The sequence below is a fragment of the Squalius cephalus genome, assembly GCF_949319135.1.
Source record: "Squalius cephalus genome assembly, chromosome: 17".
Classification (NCBI taxonomy): domain Eukaryota; kingdom Metazoa; phylum Chordata; class Actinopteri; order Cypriniformes; family Leuciscidae; genus Squalius; species Squalius cephalus.
In genome coordinates, this window is record NC_137138.1 from 12,457,625 (window position 1) to 12,476,287 (window position 18,663).

At 37.5% G+C, this 18,663-nt stretch overlaps 1 protein-coding gene across 1 annotated transcript; it reads left to right on the plus strand.

The window, feature by feature from the left end:
* The first annotated feature begins 2,872 nt into the window (after window positions 1–2,872).
* On the plus strand, window positions 2,873–16,794 carry LOC307144708 (pyroglutamylated RF-amide peptide receptor). The gene is made up of 7 exons (XM_079847275.1): window positions 2,873–3,104; window positions 4,084–4,941; window positions 8,785–8,943; window positions 11,468–11,529; window positions 12,387–12,619; window positions 14,764–14,861; window positions 15,621–16,794. The coding sequence occupies exons 2-7, from the start codon at window positions 4,611–4,613 to the stop codon at window positions 16,103–16,105; spliced, it is 1,368 nt and encodes a 455-aa protein (XP_079703401.1). The 5' UTR covers window positions 2,873–3,104; window positions 4,084–4,610; the 3' UTR covers window positions 16,106–16,794.
* The last annotated feature ends 1,869 nt before the right edge of the window (window positions 16,795–18,663 follow it).

An 18,663-nucleotide genomic window follows, 5' to 3' on the forward strand; every position in this document is an offset into this window, starting at 1 on the left:
CAACAGTCACAACTGAACCAGTGACTCCAACAGCTTCCACAAAATATGCAGAAGATTTCACAGTGACCAGACCAGAGACAATAATGACAACTGAGTCTCTCGAAACAGAATGTACAACAGAAATTGAGTTACAAACACCAGAAGATAAAACACCTGTGGAGAGAACAGACACCACATATGAAGAAAGACAGTCAGAAACTGTTGATTTTATTTCAGTTAATACTGTGTCAACAGTCGCAAATGAACCAGTGACACCAACAACTTCCAGAGAACATGAACACACTGAAATAGTAATTGACCATGAAACAGGAGTGACAACAGAAATCCACTTATCAACACCAGAAAATAAAACACCTGTGGAGAGAACAGACACCACATATGAAGAAACGCATTCAGAAACTGTTGATTTCATTTCACACAATATTGAGTCAACAGTCACAAATGAACCAGTGATTCCAACAACTTCCACAAAATATGCAGAAGATTTCACAGAGACCAGACCAGAGACAATAATGACAACTGAGTCTCTCGAAACAGAATGTACAACAGAAATTGAGTTACAAACACCAGAAGACAAAACACCTGTGGAGAGAACAGACACCACACATGAAGAAGGACAGTCACAACTTTATGATTTAAGGCCAGAAGTTCCTGCAACCAAAAGTACAAATGAACCAGTGATATCAACAACTTCCAGAGAACACAAACAATCTGTCATAGTGACTGAACATGAAATTACATTAGAGCTTCCTGATGCAGGATGTATGACAGACTCAGGGAGCTCAATAGAAAAACCTGAAGAAATTCTGGAGAAACCATCAATGGAAAAGAAAGAAATGACACCAACAATGGCAGTGCCAGAAGAGGAAATTCAATCACCACCAAGCAAAGAAACTGAAGAGACACAGCAAACAGATGAAGATGGTTGCTTTGGACTAATGCATCGCACAAGCTCTGGGTTGAAAAGATGTCAGGAGAAGTTGATAATAATTGATGATTTAAGTTCAAAAATTCTTGCATCTGATGGTACAAATGAATTAGTTACACCAACCACATTTATAAAATATACAGAAGATTTAATGGAGACTGAACAGGACAAAAGAATGACAACAGAGGCTCTTGAAACTGAATGTACCACAGAAATCGAATTATTAAAATCAGAAGGAAAAACACCTGTGGAGAGAACAGACACAACATATGAAGAAACACAGTCAAAATATGATGGTTTAAGATCAGAAGATCTTGCAAAAAATGAACCAGTTACACCAACCCCTTCCAGAAAACATGAACATGTGACTGAACACGAGGTAGAAATGACAACAGAACTTCCTGAAACAGAATGTACAACAGAAATAGAGATACTGATACAAGAAGATAAAACATCAATAGAGAGAACAACCACATATAAAGAAACAGATGAAGATGGTTGCTATGGACTAATTCATCGCACCCCCTCTGGGCTGAAAAGATGTCAGGAGAAGTTGATAATAATTGATGATTTAAGTTCAAAAATTCTTGCATCTGATGGTACAAATGAATCTGTTACACCAACTACATTTAGAAAATATGCAGAAGATTTAATAGAGACTGAACAGGACAAAAGAATGACAACAGAGGCTCCTGAAACTGAATGTACCACAGAAATCGAATTATTACAATCAGAAGGAAAAACAGCTGTGGGGAGAACAGACACCACATATGAAGAAAGACGACCAGAACCTGATTATTTCATTTCAGAAACAACTAAGACAAAAGGTGAAAATGAACCAATGACACCAACTACTTCCACAAAATATGCAGAAGATTTCACAGTGACCAGATCAGAGACAACAATGACAACTGAGTCTCTCGAAACAGAATGTACAACAGAAATTGAGTTACAAACACCAGAAGATAAAACACCTGTGGAGAGAACAGACACCACATATGAAGAAAGACAGTCAAAATATGATTTAAGATCAGACCTTGCAAAAAATGAACCAGTTACACCAACCCCTTCCAGAAAACATGAACATGTGACTGAACACGAGGTAGAAAGGTCAACAGAACTTCCTGAAACAGAATGTACAACAGAAATAGAGATACTGATACAAGAAGATAAAACATCAATAGAGAAAACAACCACATATAAAGAAACAGATGAAGATGGTTGCTTTGGACTAATTCACCGCACCAGTTCTGGGTTGAAAAGATGCCAGGAGAAGATGATAAAACATATGTTTTATAATACAACACCAAGACCACAAGAGCCTTCAACGGTGAAATATATACAAGAGCCTTCAACAGAGCGAACTTTCATGTCGCAGAATGCACTACAACCATCACCCCTGAGAAAATATCAGAGTTCAAAACAAGTTACCCAAAGTAATATGGATAAAGTTGATCAAATTGAAGCTGAAAATGATCACTTCTACTACTTCAACGGCAAGTTAAAAAGAGTTGGAAATCATGCTTTGAGGCTTGAGAATGAAAACAACACACTTACAATACCCTAGGAAAATCATAGTTGCCTATCGTGGGTGTCACATCATATTAAACATAATCTTATAATTAAAACATAATTCTAAAGTATGGAGGAAGGTATGTTTCCTGTAATTTAAGTCAACATAACTTAATTTGTTGTTATGCTGTAAAAGTCAATACAAACAGCATAGTTTCTTTTTTTTGTCTGATCAAAATGACAGACAGACAGACAGAGACAGATAGATAGATAGATAGATAGATAGATAGATAGATAGATAGATAGATAGATAGATAGATAGATAGATAGATAGATAGATAGATAGATAGATAGATAGATAAAGCAACCGAATAAAGCATCGCATGTAGCTCAGGGGAGTGTTTCTTCTGTACTGCTCTGTCGCTGGTTGGCTAACACACAGATGTTGAATGTTGGACTGTCGGTGTTTGTTACTCTATCTTGGAAGAGGAACGCATGACTGACTGTTTCCAGTTAATAAATACATAAATGATAAAACCCGCTTGGTGCGTGTTGAGAAGATGATGGTTTTCAAAGCATCTCAGTGAGGCAATGAAGGGAGAAGAAGTTCAAAATCGCGTCGGAGAAACTTTGAAGGAATAACGAGACACCGAATCAGATCACAGTAAGTGCGCGAAGTGTTTTCGTTATTTCTATACAATATCTCTCTTTAAACAGTGGATTTAAACATTTCCCATTACTTCAATGATCTGCTGGAAGAAAATGTGTCGCTTTATTATAAGCTAGTGTACTTCATAACATTATCTCGAGTCGCCTGTTTAGAGATGTGAAGATGAAATCGATTTTTTAAAACATTCCTGTAACCTTAAAAGCATATCCACCTTTCTAATGCAAAATTAACCGATTAACATTTAATTTTCTTTTTAATTAGCAAATGTAAATATCTACAAGATATATCTCTCGTCTCGTATTTTATGATAGGCTTTAAGGCTAACCTATAATTGGATATTTATTTGCTTGTGTTTATTTTGCAAGAAACTGACTCCAAAAAATATGCATGTAAATATAATTTACTGTTTACATTTAATATAATCGCAACAGTATAATTTTAAGAGACAGTGAGGCTATATTAATGCGGTTAGAGAACGATGGTGCCACAAGGCGACGTTGTCTCAAGGGCTGCATCTCAGTAAATATAAAGTTTATAAAGTCATTCATTTCAAATAGGCCTACACAAATATGCGTTTCTCTATTTTTCACTTAAATAAATAAATAAATAAAAGTACTGTCATCTAAACTACAATTTCCCTATCATCATATTTTAATAGCGCTTGGGTATTTTGGGTAAACTATACTGTAGGCTATATCATGGAAGTAGATTCTACCCAACTGTGTTCTCAGTCAGGAAAAGGATATTTTTCATAGATGGCAGGTTGGGGCAAGTTGTCACATATGTTTTGAATGTTTTAAAGCCTGTAACGTGTGTATTAATACAGACATTTAGGACTACTTTAAAAAATAAAAATAAAAGTGAAGTAAAAAGTAAAAAGTGAGACAACTAGCTCCGGTCTCCCTTAATATTAGGATTATTAATGTGAAGCATTCAAATCATATAAACAGAGCCATGTTTCTTCATTTGTCAGCATACTGCAAGATTGCAAGACGAAGACTGATTGAATACAATCCATTATGGAGAAAGCATTACAATTACAGAAACCTGGACTGTGAAGATGACAAAGGATCATGCAAAAAATGAGCCATAATACAATGTGATATCAGGCATTGACAAGAAGGAGCTGGAACAACTAAAGGATATTCTGACATACTGAGAGTCAACAGTGGGGCGTCATTATAAAGCTGGTATCACACAACTTTTGACTGAACAGGTTTTTGTCAAGCAGAGCAGCAGCCTGTCAATGAACACAACAGATTGTCCCAAAATCAGATAAAGGCATGAAAGGCTTCATCATCATCAAGGAACAACCATGACATATGCCTGTAAGCCATCATTATCAAAAGAAACAAATCAATATTACACAGGCTCTATGGAGAAATCGCAAACTTAGACTCCAGAGATCAGAAGAACTGTTGCTAGACCACAGTGGGTGCTACAAAGGAAGTATCAATACCGGAATTCTTCAAACAAATTACACCCTTGAAAACCATCAATATGAACCTGACCGCCCATCTTCTGGACCTCATGCTGAAGGCTTCCAACCTCTCTCGCTGGCAGTTCATCCAGGAATACTCCATTCCTCCATTGGTTGCTGTGCCCAGACTCCCTAGTGCCCTGCTTCCGGTTTTTGGCCTGCTCTACATGCTCATCTTTGGGTTTGCGGTGGTGGGTAACGGGGCGGTGCTGGTTCTCTTATGTCGCAGGAAGGCTCTGCAATCTCCCAGCACCTTTTTCATTTGCTCTCTGGCACTCAGTGACCTTCTGATATCCATAGTGTGTGTTCCTGCCACACTGTTTCAGCACTTCTTCACCAACTGGTTGGCAGGTAGAGTTATTTTTGTTCACGCTTGGCAGAAATCTTAGTTTCTGTTGTGTTTATGATGTTTCATAACTGTGTATATCCATTTGGCCACCTCATTTTTCCTTCATTATGTTTTTTTCAGTCTCAGTTTTATAAAGCGAAAGCTTTGAAAATGTAAATAGAAATCGCTGAAATAGAGAGTACATACATATACTCTTAGTTCACAGTACATGAGCAAAGACACTGATGAAGCTAATAAAGTAATTTATGGCAATTAATACATAAACTCAAAGTACTTTGAGTAAAGTGTAAAGGTTTTCAATGCTTTCTACACATGCTTTACTTGTTCATTCATAAACCTACACAATTCAAAAAGGTTTGTGCTACACTTCAATACATGGGCACTGAATAAAAGATGCGCTTGAATCATGAATTCATGCCATTGAATAAATCAGGTGCAAAACTGCACATACCATTGAAGCACAAAAATGAGCATTGAGGTTTTTAAAAGAGACATAAACTGTTTAGAAATGTCTAGGTATCTTAAGCTATCGTAATAATTCATTCCTTTTCCATCTCCGAAAAGGGTTTCTGATGTTAATAATAATTCACTGCAAAATAAAAATCCTGTCATCATTTACTGACTCTCATGTTCTGCCAAACCTGTATGTCTTCTGTGAAAAATGCCTCCGTGTTTTTTCGACCATGTCAAAACGGTCCAATGTTGTTTTAGACCCCATTGACTTTGATTGCCTGGACAAAAACAGTTGAAATACAGGTTTGAAATGACATGAGGGTGAATACAGAAACATGCAGTATCATCACAGCTAAAAAAAACGAAACATCGAAAAATAGTTAATTTACATAATGTAATGTATAATTTCTGGAACACACATTAATCTGACAGACATTATTATGCTGTCAGACAATTCAATGGACCTGTACATAAGATTTTAGCCTTCTTCAGCTTAAGATTTTGCTGATGGCTGATTAACATTCACGGCCATCCTAAAAGTAGACTATGTCTACAATGGAGTTATCATCCATAATTGAGTCGTCGTGACCAGAAACAGCCTCACTTAAAGGCACAGAAAGGCACTGTTGTTTTGAAACATCTGCATGTTGTGTGCTTGTGACTGCATTTATCTGTATTTGTGTGGTATGGTTTCTCAACACCTTAATTATGTGCAACAAGTCCACTCACATTAGAGCTCCAAGTATCCATTGATGAGATGGAAGGTCACCATTGATTAATCAAGATCGGTGGAACATGCAGTTGAATTATAAATGAGCCCTTTACCTGAAGTTCTTGGAATCCTTGCAGCTGTCCATATTTCCATAATTACAATGTTTGTGTAAATAACAAATGTTAATGTGCTTGTGTTGCTGTAGAAACAATGTTCAATTATTTTTTTGTGTTTTTGAAAAAAGTATCTTATGCTCACCAAGGCTGCATTTATTTGGTTTCTTTGACAGTAAAAACTGTAATATTGTTACTGAAAATATAAAGATAAATGAATACTGAAATATTATTACAATTTAAAACTACAGCTATGTTAATATATTTTAAAAATGTAATTTAGTTTTGTAATGGATAAGCTGTATTTTCAGCATCATTACTTTAGTCTTCAGTGTCACGTGATCCTTCTGAAATCATTCTAATATGCTGATTTGATGCTCAAGAAACATTTCTTAGTATTATCAGATGAAAACACTGATTCAGCAGGATTATTTGATTAATAGAAAGCTCAAAAGAACAGCATTTATTCTTTACAGCAATGTAAAAGTCTTTACTGTCAGTTTTGATCATTTTAATGTGCCCTTTCTGAATAAAAGTATAATCTTTCTTTAAAAATAAAATAAAAACTGATCCCAATGGGATATAATGCATATACAGTGCTGGTCAGAATTATTTGCCCCCTTGGCAAATATGATAAAAGATGGCTGTAAAAAATAAATCTGCATTGTTAATCCTTTTGATATTTTATTTAAAAAATGCAAAAATCTAACCTTTTATTGAAGTAAAAGAATTGAATGTGGAGGGAAAATCACATTATGATATAAATGTTTTTCTCCAAAACACGTTGGGAACAGATATTTGCCCCCTTTTATTAAATACTTTTTGCAACCTCCTTTTTCCAAGATAAGAGTCATTCCAAGAGTCTTCCATGTGCCATGTCTGAACAAGATGTCCAGGACCTCTGGCAGAAAATTAGGCCCACAGCATTAAAGATAGAACTGTCCCGTTTGAAGTTCCAGTAGTGTCAGTTAGTTTTCAAACGTTCTATGGTCAGATGAAACAAAAAAAAGAGCTTTTTTGGCAGCAAACACTTAATATTGGTTTGGTGCAGACAGGGATAAAAACTACCCCATGTATAAAATGAAATACTCTGCTGTGTCTTTAATGCTGTGGGTCTAATTTTCTGCCAGAGGTCCTGGACATCTTGTTCAGATACATGGCATCATGGATTCCATCAAATACCAACAGATAAAAATCTAAACCTGACAGCCTGTGCTAGAAATCTTATAACGGGCCATGTTTGGATCTTCCAACAGGATCCAAAAACAAACATCAAAATCAAAACAAAAATGGGTCACTGAGCACAAAACCAAGCATCTGCAATGGCCATCCCAGTCCCAGACCTGAAACCAATAGAAGATGAGAGGGCTGAACTGAAGAGAAGAAGCACCAACATGGTTCTGGGAATCTGAAGGATCTGGAGAGATTCTGTATGGAGGAATGGTCTCTGATCTCTTGTCATGTCTTCTCCAAACTCATCAGGCAATATAGAAGAAGACTCAGAACTGTTATTTTGGCAAAAGGAGGTTGTAAAAAGTATTTAATAAAAGGGGGCAAATAATTGTTCCCATTGTGTTTTGGAGAAAAACATTTATTTCAACATTTAAAAAAAAAATATCAAAAGGATAAACAATGCAGATTTATTTTTTACAGCCATCTTTGATCATATTTACCAAGGGGGAAAATAATTCTGACCAGCACTGTATATACATCTTTATTTTTTATTTATTTATAAAATCTAATATTTGATGCATTAAAACAAACAAGTTTTTTTGGTTTGTCCAGTTCTGGACATTTTATTTCATCATAATAAATGACTACTTTTGATTGGCCGTCAATGGATAAAAAATAGGCTTTTTGCAGGGCCTACAAGCAGGGCCTAACTGGACTATGATAACCAGCCAAAATTTTAACACTTGACATAAACCAAAACAAATATTAAGTAAATATAAGACAACAAGCTATGCCTGCCATTTGCTTTACTCTACAAATCAGGCATAGTTTGCAGTTTGCATTGCATATGCCATTAGCATGCGTCATGTTGTGTTTTAGATTCTGTCTTCCGCAAGAGTCATTGACCTTTAATGTAATGGCATGGCATAATGAAGGACAGTCATGTCCAGCATGCAGCAGATGTATTATTCGAGATTTCATTTGGAATTTTTGAGGATCAGTGAGCTGGAAAATAAGGGTTATAGAAAGCTCCTCGTGACTTCTGAGAGAAGACTGCTCCTCAAATCCATGGCAACACAAACCCAATCTGTGATGAGGAGCATTGTGTCAGAAAAGAATGCGCGTGTGGTCCTGTTCTCTAGCCTTCTGTCCTCATCATTGTCCATAAAGACCATACATTTACTGCCCACACATTTCCTTCTGTAAGTTAGCCATACTCTGAAAGTCTCAGTATCCTATTCCATATATTGTTAATTATCAACAGTTAACCCTATCCGCTGTGTACTGTACATCTGGAATTATTCAGTCATTCATCAGTCCATTAGCCTGTTCTCTCTCTCATTTTCTGTCTCACTGATTAATTTGCTGTCCCTAATTAATTTTTTCATCCACAGGAGATTTTCTCTGCAAGCTAATACCATTCCTACAAGTGACTGCTATTGCGACCAGCATGCTCACCATGACGTGTATTGCTGTAGAGCGTTTCCAGGGAATCCTTTATCCTCTTCATGTCCGCAACAGCTACTTTCTCTGTCATGCCATCAAGATGCTGGGTGAGTTATGGAGAGAGAGAAATTAAAGAATGTTGCTGAGTGGTTATTAACACTTACAACAGCAGCTAGACTTTAAATTTGTTAATACATTTAAAGGGTTAGTTAACCCGAAAATTCTGTCATTACTAACTCACCTTCATATCATTTCAAACCTGTAAGGCTTTTGTTCATCTTCGGAACACAAATGAAGATCAATGCGCTTTGATTAAATCTGAGAGCTTTCTGTCCCTCCATAGACAGCTACACAACTACCACTTTGACGCTTCAAAAAGTTCATAAAGAGACCATAAAACTAATCCATATGAATTGAGCGGTTTAGTCCAAATTTTCCAAAAAGACTTGATTGCTTTATATGATGAACAGATTGAATTTAGGCTTTTATTTACTTGCTACTGCCATATATACACTACATACTGCTGTGATCAAGACATGCTGCTGCTATATAGTGTACAATATAGTGTACATGAATTACCCATAGCAGATCTATACAGGTGGAGCTGGGGAAGGTGGAGGGTTTCTGAAAACATATTTGAAGGTTGAGCACGCAAGCACATTGGCTACTGAAACAGCAGGAACCAATCAGATGTGCCCATAACAATGTGATTGCAAGCGGGTTGAGTTAAGGACCTTTCAGCCTGCACCATCTAGAGTTTCATGAGAGAACTTTGTATAATGGATGGGGTCCTCTTAACCCTTAAATGCATGAATGTTTCGCCAATTATTACATATTTGGGTCTTTAGCGACCCGAATCTATATGTAACACGGATGGATCTCTACCTGTCGTGATACTATAAAACTCTCCTGATATTAGAGTAACAATTACAGAAGGATAAAATAAAGCTTTTTTTGTTACCTTTTGGAGCTTGGAAGTGTTCAGTTTGAGCAGATGTTTTATACTCATCACTGTCCTCATCAGAACTCATTTCCCAGAACATTCAGCATCTGGTCATATCATCATTGTGTCATTGTGTATCAGACATTTCCACCTAGTGGAATAAAGGTGAATTGCACTTATTCAGTTATCAAATATTCAATTATTGTTGTGCAGAAAAAAATATACTTACACTGTTACACACCTTTGGTCATTAGCGACCGTATACAATTGTTACAAAAAATTAATGGGAAAACAGGCATTATTTTGTTGTTGTTTTTTGTTGTTATATTGTTTATAATTAATTAATTTAGGAATACTAAAAAGGTTGATGTCTAATTTTAAAAAATGACGTCCCGGGTCACTAAAGACCCGAGGTATGCTTTTAAGGGTTAAAGATATAAAATATAAATTTTAATGTATAAACACCCATATTACCCATATTTAATGTATAAATGTTTACATATAAACATGTATACAAATATAATGTATAACTATTTTTAAGTTGAAAAAAAAAACTATTTTTGTTTCACATAATATAATGTAATAAAAATAATATACCAATTTTTATATGTATAAAGACAACAAAGTAAAATAATTCACAATAATTTACTATAATATACTATAGTAATAAGTGCATACCACCAAGAGACAACCCACCAAGCTGTTAACACCAGGGTCGGTGTGGAAGATGGAAGTAGACTTGGGAAGGCAGCTCCAGTTCCCACAGGAGATATGCAGCACTACCCTAAGACCAGACGTGGTGCTGTGGTCTGCAGCTGTGAAGACAGTGATATTGATCGAGCTGACAGTGCCATGGGAGGAGGGACTGGAAGCTGCCTCTGAAAGAAAGAAGGCAAAGTATGCAGATCTGGTTGCGGAGTGCAGGGAAAGTGGATGGAGTGTGAGGCTGTACCCGGTGGAGGTGGGAGCTAGAGGTTTTGTGGGCAGATCAACATCACGTCTGCTCAAGGACCTGGGACTACGGGGAGCCAAACTGAGCAGATCCACCAAAGAGCTCTCTGAGGAAGCTGAGAAAGCAAGCCACTGGCTCTGGCTGAAGCGACAAGATAAGGCTTGGGGTGTAAGATCTAATTAGGGCTTGCTGCAGGGGGTGTCAGGGAGACGTCCCTGTTCACTGCCCCGCCACCATGAGACGTTCTGGGTTAAGGGGCGAAACGTCAATGAGCGGTGGTCCCCAGCTGAAGACCCTGTAGCAAACCCTTGTGGTATGCGGACAGGTTTAGGCCTGCCTCAGAGAAGAGGACGCCTCTGCCATGCATAGTCCATCAAAGGCACCGTTGGAGGTGCGACAGGCCTAAGGCCCAGCAGAAAGACCATCTCGCTGTAATGAATAATAAAAATATTTGTGGTTTCCAGACCTGTTTGAAAACCCTGAACTAGACAATACTGACATTTAAAATTCTAGAAAATAACAAAATATTTTGTCCTTCTGCCTTATTTTACACTGTCTGTGTGGTTGGTTGCCCTGGCAATCTTTCACAAACAAAGATATTTTGAAGAATGTTTCAACTATTTTGTCCAGATATGATGAAAGTGCAAACTTTAGACCCCACTGACTTAGACCCCTTTCAATTTCTTTTGAAGTTATCGGAAACAACAAATATTATGTCTTTTCCTTCATATTACAGTGGCCGTGTGGTTGGTTGCCATGGCAATCGCGGCTCCCATGTGGTTTGTCCAGAAAGTGGAGGTAAACATGCAACCTTAAAAAAAATATATACTACATTCACATGTCATTTCCAGAACAATCCCTATCATCACCACTACATAGACCACTGTTTGTAGAGTAAATGGGCCATTTAGAGTTTGCTCACACTTCGCTGCTGGACATTATGTCACAGACAAAACTGGAGTCATTAACAATCAGAGACAAGGAACACAGTGAACTGGGACAGAAACATCAGTATTCATCTTGGTATCAGCTGAATCTATCTGAGGGAAGAAACAAATAGTTATCATTTGATTTATGTAATGGTTTGTAATTATTAAACCAAAAGATAACATGAAAGAAGTAGTAAAAAAGCTGCTGATAGTTTAAATATGATCAGAACAAATCTAGCCATTTGACTCAGTAATTCTCATGAACGGCAGCGGCCGCTAGAAATAACAGATGCATCAACACTATTAGGTTCAAATTAGATGCTTGCTGTGCTAGAAGAGACCATTTAGGGCTTCAAATGCAATGTTCATATGTTTTCATTGAGATAATAATGCCTTCCCCTTATTGTGTTTTTGCTTTATGTTTATTGTCCTTGTGTGTGCAGCTTTCACGTTCTCTATTAGCTCTTTTTTCTTCAAAGACGTCTTGCATGAATCACCCCAATCAAATGGTCATTGATGTCACGCTGTTTAAGGCAGCAGATAAACTTCATGAGAAGGATAAAAAGCTCTCTTTACCCATTAGAAATGCTTGTCAGTCAGTAAATCAGACCCTTATATTCATATACAGTATTAGCTGCCTCTAACCTTTCCTCCTATCTGTCAGACTTTTTTTAAGAAACATGATAGAAGAATGAAGGGTTCACATAATGAATTTCCTCTATCCAGGTGAAATATGACTTCCTGTTCGATGTCCACTACACCTGTTGTTTGGAAGTCTGGCCAAGCCAGCGGCAGAGGAGGGCCTACACTACCTGCCTGTCCGTGCTGGTGTTCCTGGTCCCCTTGGCGACCATGGCCATCCTGTACTGGAAGATCATGCGAGAGCTCTGGGGCAAACACAAAGTACATGATGTCATGTTTCAAACACTTCCGGGATCTGAAATCAACAAAATTACAAGGTTAGTCTTCAAGAGAGCACTCCAAAAATGCTTGGTTAAAAACAACCCAATTTGGCTCATTTTGGCAACACAGCGCTTGATCAAAAAGGGACAGAATCAGCACTGAGTTGTTTTTGGGTTAAATGTTTGACCCAACATGCTGGGCTTTTTTTATTTAACTCAACTATTGTTTAAAAATGATGATACCGCTGGGTTAAAATTAACCCAAAATGGGTTGGAAATTAAAATCACTCACAGAATTACAATAGTAAAAACAAAGGTAACTGTAATCAAAAAGCGAATGTTTATTGATAAACAAGAACACCCAGAAATGGACAAAAATTGGCACTGCTCTGTCCAGTACGTGTCCTCCGTGCTTACGTAGACAGAATGCAGTGTTTCAGGACCTCAGACCAGCTCTTCGTCTGTTATGGTGGGAAGCTGAAGGGAAAGGCTCTCTCCAAGCAAAGGTTGTCTCACTGGATAGTCATTGCTTTGGCATACCAGCAGCAAGGTCGACCATGCCCCCTTAGTGTGAAGGCACACTCCATCTGGAGTGTGGCTTCCTCTTGGGCTCTAGCGCATGGCGCCTCGCTAACAGACATCTGCAGAGCTGCAGGCTTGGCAACACACAACACATTCGCGAGATTCTACCATCTCCGAGTGGAGCCAATGTCCTCTCATGTACTCGCTTCAACTAGCCGGTACTAGGATCTGCTCAGATGTCTTCGCTTGCTCGCCATTCCCCGAGAAGCCCTGAGTTCCTCCAGCACCGTTGAAGTCTACGCCAGAGTTATGCCACCGGCAGCTTTCGTGTTGGCTAGGTGCCTCCATGTGCATGGTTCCCCCCTTGGGCAACCCCCACATGTGTATTTCCACTGTAAGCCTCTCTGAGCATGTGTCTTTTCCTTGGCAAGCCACCTTGACCCCCTTGGGGTTGAAACATTCCACCCTGTGGGCTGGACACCCCAGGGTTTCTCCATATGCAGCCCACTCGCGGGTCATATGTGTATTCTGTAATAGGGTTACATACGTAACCGAGATGGTCCTTGCTCCATTTCTATTCACCAAGGATCCTGAAAAAGGTTGAAGAACCATGGGCTGCCAGTAAACAACAATAATATATATATATACAGTGCAATGCATAAGTTAATACACCCATGCTAAAGTTGACTAAAAAGAGGAATAAAAAATCATATTTTGGAAATTGAACTTAATGCCTTAATTTAAAAAATTAGGAAAAATCCAACCTTTTAGGACACCAATTTTCTTTGTGAATGAATAATGTATCGTAAATAAATAAATGTTCTTCCTTAAAATACATGGTGCATAAGTGTGTACACCCCTATGTTAAATTCCCATAGAGGCAGGCAGATTTTTATTTTTAAGTATTTTTTTTTTTATTAATTTTTAGGATACTATGCATCCTGATAAAGTTCCCTTGGCCTTTGGAATTAAAATAGCCACACATCATCACATAGCATTCACCATACCTAGAGATTGGCATGGTTTTATTTCAGTTAGCCTAAAAGCTAGTTTGATTTGCATTGAGAGATGATCTTATGGAAAGTACCCCATGCCAATCTCTAGGTATGGTGAAGGCTATGTGATGATGTGGGGCTATTTTAATTCCAAAGGCCAAGGGAACTTTATCAGGATGCATAGTATCCTAAAAATTAATAAAAAAAAAATACTTAAAAATAAAAATCTGCCTGCCTCTATGGGAATTTAACATAGGGGTGTACACACTTATGCACCATGTATTTTAAGGAAGAACATTTATTTATTTACGATACATTATTCATTCACAAAGAAAATTGGTGTCCTAAAAGGTTGGATTTTTCCTAATTTTTTAAATTAAGGCATTAAGTTCAATTTCCAAAATATGATTTTTTATTCCTCTTTTTAGTCAACTTTAGCATGGGTGTATTAACTTATGCATTGCACTGTATATATATATATATATTCCATTTAATTATACGTTGCTTTTGAGAGGTCCATTGAGCAGATGCTTTCATATTCAAGTATTGTATAGCATCTAGATTGTTGCTCTTGGATCAGATGATCTTGGTAGACTGGTACAAATGAAATGCTGTTTGATTGACACCCCTGTAATGCGCTTTTAATGACATGTCTGTAACAATGGAAATGCCTTTCATTCTCAGGAGGAAGAAGCGTGCAATAAGAATGATGGCCACCGTGGTGCTGCTCTTTGCTGCCTGCTGGGCACCTTTCCATCTGGTCTCCCTCCTGCTTGACTATGGTAACAACATTTCTTGTGCCCTTCCCTCCTGCTTACTGTTGTCAATCTCCCTTGTTGTCTTTTTTTCTGCCTCTCACGGGTAATGAAAAAAAAAAAAGAATAATTTTGTCTGTCAGCCAGCTGCTGTCTTTCCTGTCGTATAGAAAACATTCTCACTTCAGATTCTCCTCCTCCTCAAAACATCAAAGGGTCAACAGATCATTCCTGTGAACCATCGGCATGCAATTTATCTATTTTTTATCCATTGTCTCACACTTAGCACTATGGCAAATATTGTGAGATTGGTTTAGTAGCTACTAGTGACTCTATACAAAGATTGTTATCTTGTACGCTTATAATAAACAGAAGTTTATCATGCATTGGTGTGATTGCTTTTGGTGTCATTGGGCCTTAACTGCCAATATTGTGCCAAAAAATAAGTTATATTTTTGAACTGTTATACAGTATCACACTCGCGATTGTGATGATTACAACTAACAATTTAGGGGCTGTTCATACTGAACATGTTCTTCCATATGTTTTTTTGTCTGTCACGCTCATATTTTGCTGTCTCGCTCTTGACAGAATTCTAAAAAAGTCCCAAGACCTTGCATTTTTTTCATACCACTACCTCGCGACTCGATTTTTTAAACGCAAACAACGTGATGTGTCCATGCCCCTAAAAGTCAATCCTGAAATATTTTATGAAATTAAGTTTTCTTGATTTGTGGGGAAATTGGCTTTTATAACTTACCTTGCATGTCTGTTCTCGAAACACAGGTCAGCTGGAGCTTGATCTTGACTCTGAGTTTCTCCTGGTCAGTGTGGTTCAGATCCTGGGATTCAGCAACTCAGTGTGTAACCCGTTGGTTTATGCCGCCCTCAACACCACCTTCAAGAGGGACCTGCTGGCTCTCCTCACCCGAGGATGGAGCTCCTGCGGAAGAGGTTGCTGCTGTAGTAAGTGTTGCTGTTGGTCCTGGAGGAGTCACAAACGAGTGGGGATATCAACAGTGGAGTCAGTCGAACCCAGACGGGGACTGGAGACGACATCTAGACGAAGAGAGATCAGGTCATGGAGTAAACCAGCATGGGAAGCTGAACCAGAGATGCCTACGTCTAACACGTTTCCCCCCATGAATCTTCTTAGTGCCATCAGATCCAAAAAGACCTCCAGTACCATGATACTTAGCGTTATTGACCCTCCACACTCAGACAGCACGTCTAGTTTTGACCAGCCTCTCACAGTGATACTGGGAAAGTGAACTCGCTGACTTCAAGAGTTTTAAACCATCTCAAATTCACAACTATAGTATTTTTGCTCTCGAAATTTCTCCCACAGCTAATGATGTGGATTCAACAATCTGCAGGTCCCAGTTTTCAGACCTTTGAAGGATGTTTTTGCATTTGGAGCTCAATTAATATCTGCACGATAAAGATGGGAGCGAGTCACCAATGAAACAAATTGAGATGTTTTTGAAGTGCTTCCAGTTTTTGAGCTTCTGAAGACCAAGCTACAGTATATCATTAGTTTTGGTTCACTCTGAGAAGATCATTTATTTGTGCACCTTTCCTAGACTTTGGTAATTATATTCTTGCTTGACTGGATTATTTGTAGAATAATGTCTTGTCTGGTATCTAGGAGTGTGTGCAGCCTCTTGCCTCAGGGAATGTGGTTTCTGTCTCCATGGATGGCCCAAAGTCTCCTGGAGGTTATTAAATGTATTAAATGTAAATGTATTAGAGACAGCAGGAGCCTGAAGAGCTGGTTGGAGGTGCGCAGCTGAGTGTGGATAACACACTCTCCATAATAACTAACCATGTGGATTTATAACATGCAGTTAGAGTTAGCTAGAGGACAACTTGGAGATAGATACCACTTGCTTGCCAGAACACACACGTTTGGCACCCTGATACCTCAGCTCATCATAGCATCAACATAATTTATAACATAAAAAGCATAACATTTCTTTTGTGATAATCATAAAAGTAGCCTAGATGATTTAGTGATTATGATTATATTACATTCATTGACTTGATTTTGATTTGTTTCATAAGGTCTCTGTCTGGCATTCTCTTTTTCATTTCATTAAACATTACGTGGCACTAAACTCCATATTGTAAGATAATTTCAGAGTAAATGATAATAATAATAATAATAATACAATTATTTAAAATACAAATAAAATGGCAGCTATTACTAAATCATCTAGAAATTAGGGATTTTTTATGCACTCACTGAAATCTGATGTTGCTGTTATTGTGTAAGGTAATATATTTTTATTTAGTATGTTATTTTTTAACATAGTTTGTGTATTTTGTCTGAAGACATCCTACAAAACAATGTTAAAAAAATGGAATACTACTCTTTTTGTAAACTCTGCTTGCTGTGCTTAGCTCTTTCCTGCTCTGTCAGGTGCCACCCTGAATCCTGCCTGTGGTCAGCATTCTTAGATAAGAGAGTGTCTGTGGGGTCTGTGTTCTAATTCGTGGCAATTTCAATAGTAAGAAATGGTGTCTTTGCTGCTGTGAATATTTGCTAGGGATAAAGTAGAGCCCTTACCTGCTCTTGAGTAAAACCTAAGCTGCCTTACCCAAGCCGTACTGTTTGAGGACCGTCTGACAGGTCGTGCACCACTGGCTCCGGTGGTGTTTTTCTGACAGTTTCACTGATTGGAATATGTTTGACATGACCAAGACGATTTGAAAGCACCACTATAAAAATAGAGTAAATTAGTGTAATAAAAATATTGTAAGGCACCACTATTTATAAAAGGCAGACACACACACGCACGTTTTATGGGGACTTTTATAAACATAATAATTTTTATACTGTATAAACTTTATATTCCATCCCCTGCAGAAAATATTCTGCATTTTTACAATTAATAATGATTTATATGATAAAAAAAAAAAGAAAAAAAAAAAGCTTTTTGGCAGCAAACACTTAATATGGGTTTTGTGCACATAGGGATAAAAACTACCCCATGTGTAAAATGAAATACTCTGCTGTGTCTTTAATGCTGTGGGTCTAATTTTCCACCAGAGGTCCTGGACATCTTGTTCAGATACATGGCATCATGGATTCCATCAAATACCAACAGATAAAAATCTAAACCTGACAGCCTCTGCTAGAAATCTTATAACGGGCCATGTTTGGATCTTCCAACAGGATCCAAAAACAAACATCAAAATCAAAACAAAAATGGGTCACTGATCACAAAACCAAGCATCTGCAATGGCCATCCCAGTCCCAGACCTGAAACCAATAGAAGATGAGAGGGCTGAACTGAAGAGAAGAAGCGCCAACATGGATCTGGGAATCTGAAGGATCTGGAGATTCTGTATGGAGGAATGGTCTCTGATCTCTTGTCATGTCTTCTCCAAACTCATCAGGCATTATAGAAGAAGACTCAGAGCTGTTATCTTGGAAAAAGGAGGTTGCAAAAAGTATTTAATAAAAGGGGGCAAATAATTGTTCCCAATGTGTTTTGGAGAAAACATTTTCCATAATGTGATTTTCCCCCCACTTTCAATTATTTTACTTCAATAATAAAAGATTAGATTTTTGCATTTTATTTTAAGGATAAATAATGCAGATTTATTTTTTACAGCCATATTTGATCATATTTACCAAGGGGGCAAATAATTCTAACCAGCACTATTATATATATATATATATATATATATATATATATATATATATATATATATATATATATATATATATATATATATATATATATATATATATATATATATATATATACACAAACAATAATAAACTAATAATGATGAATATTATCATCAATAATAATACAAA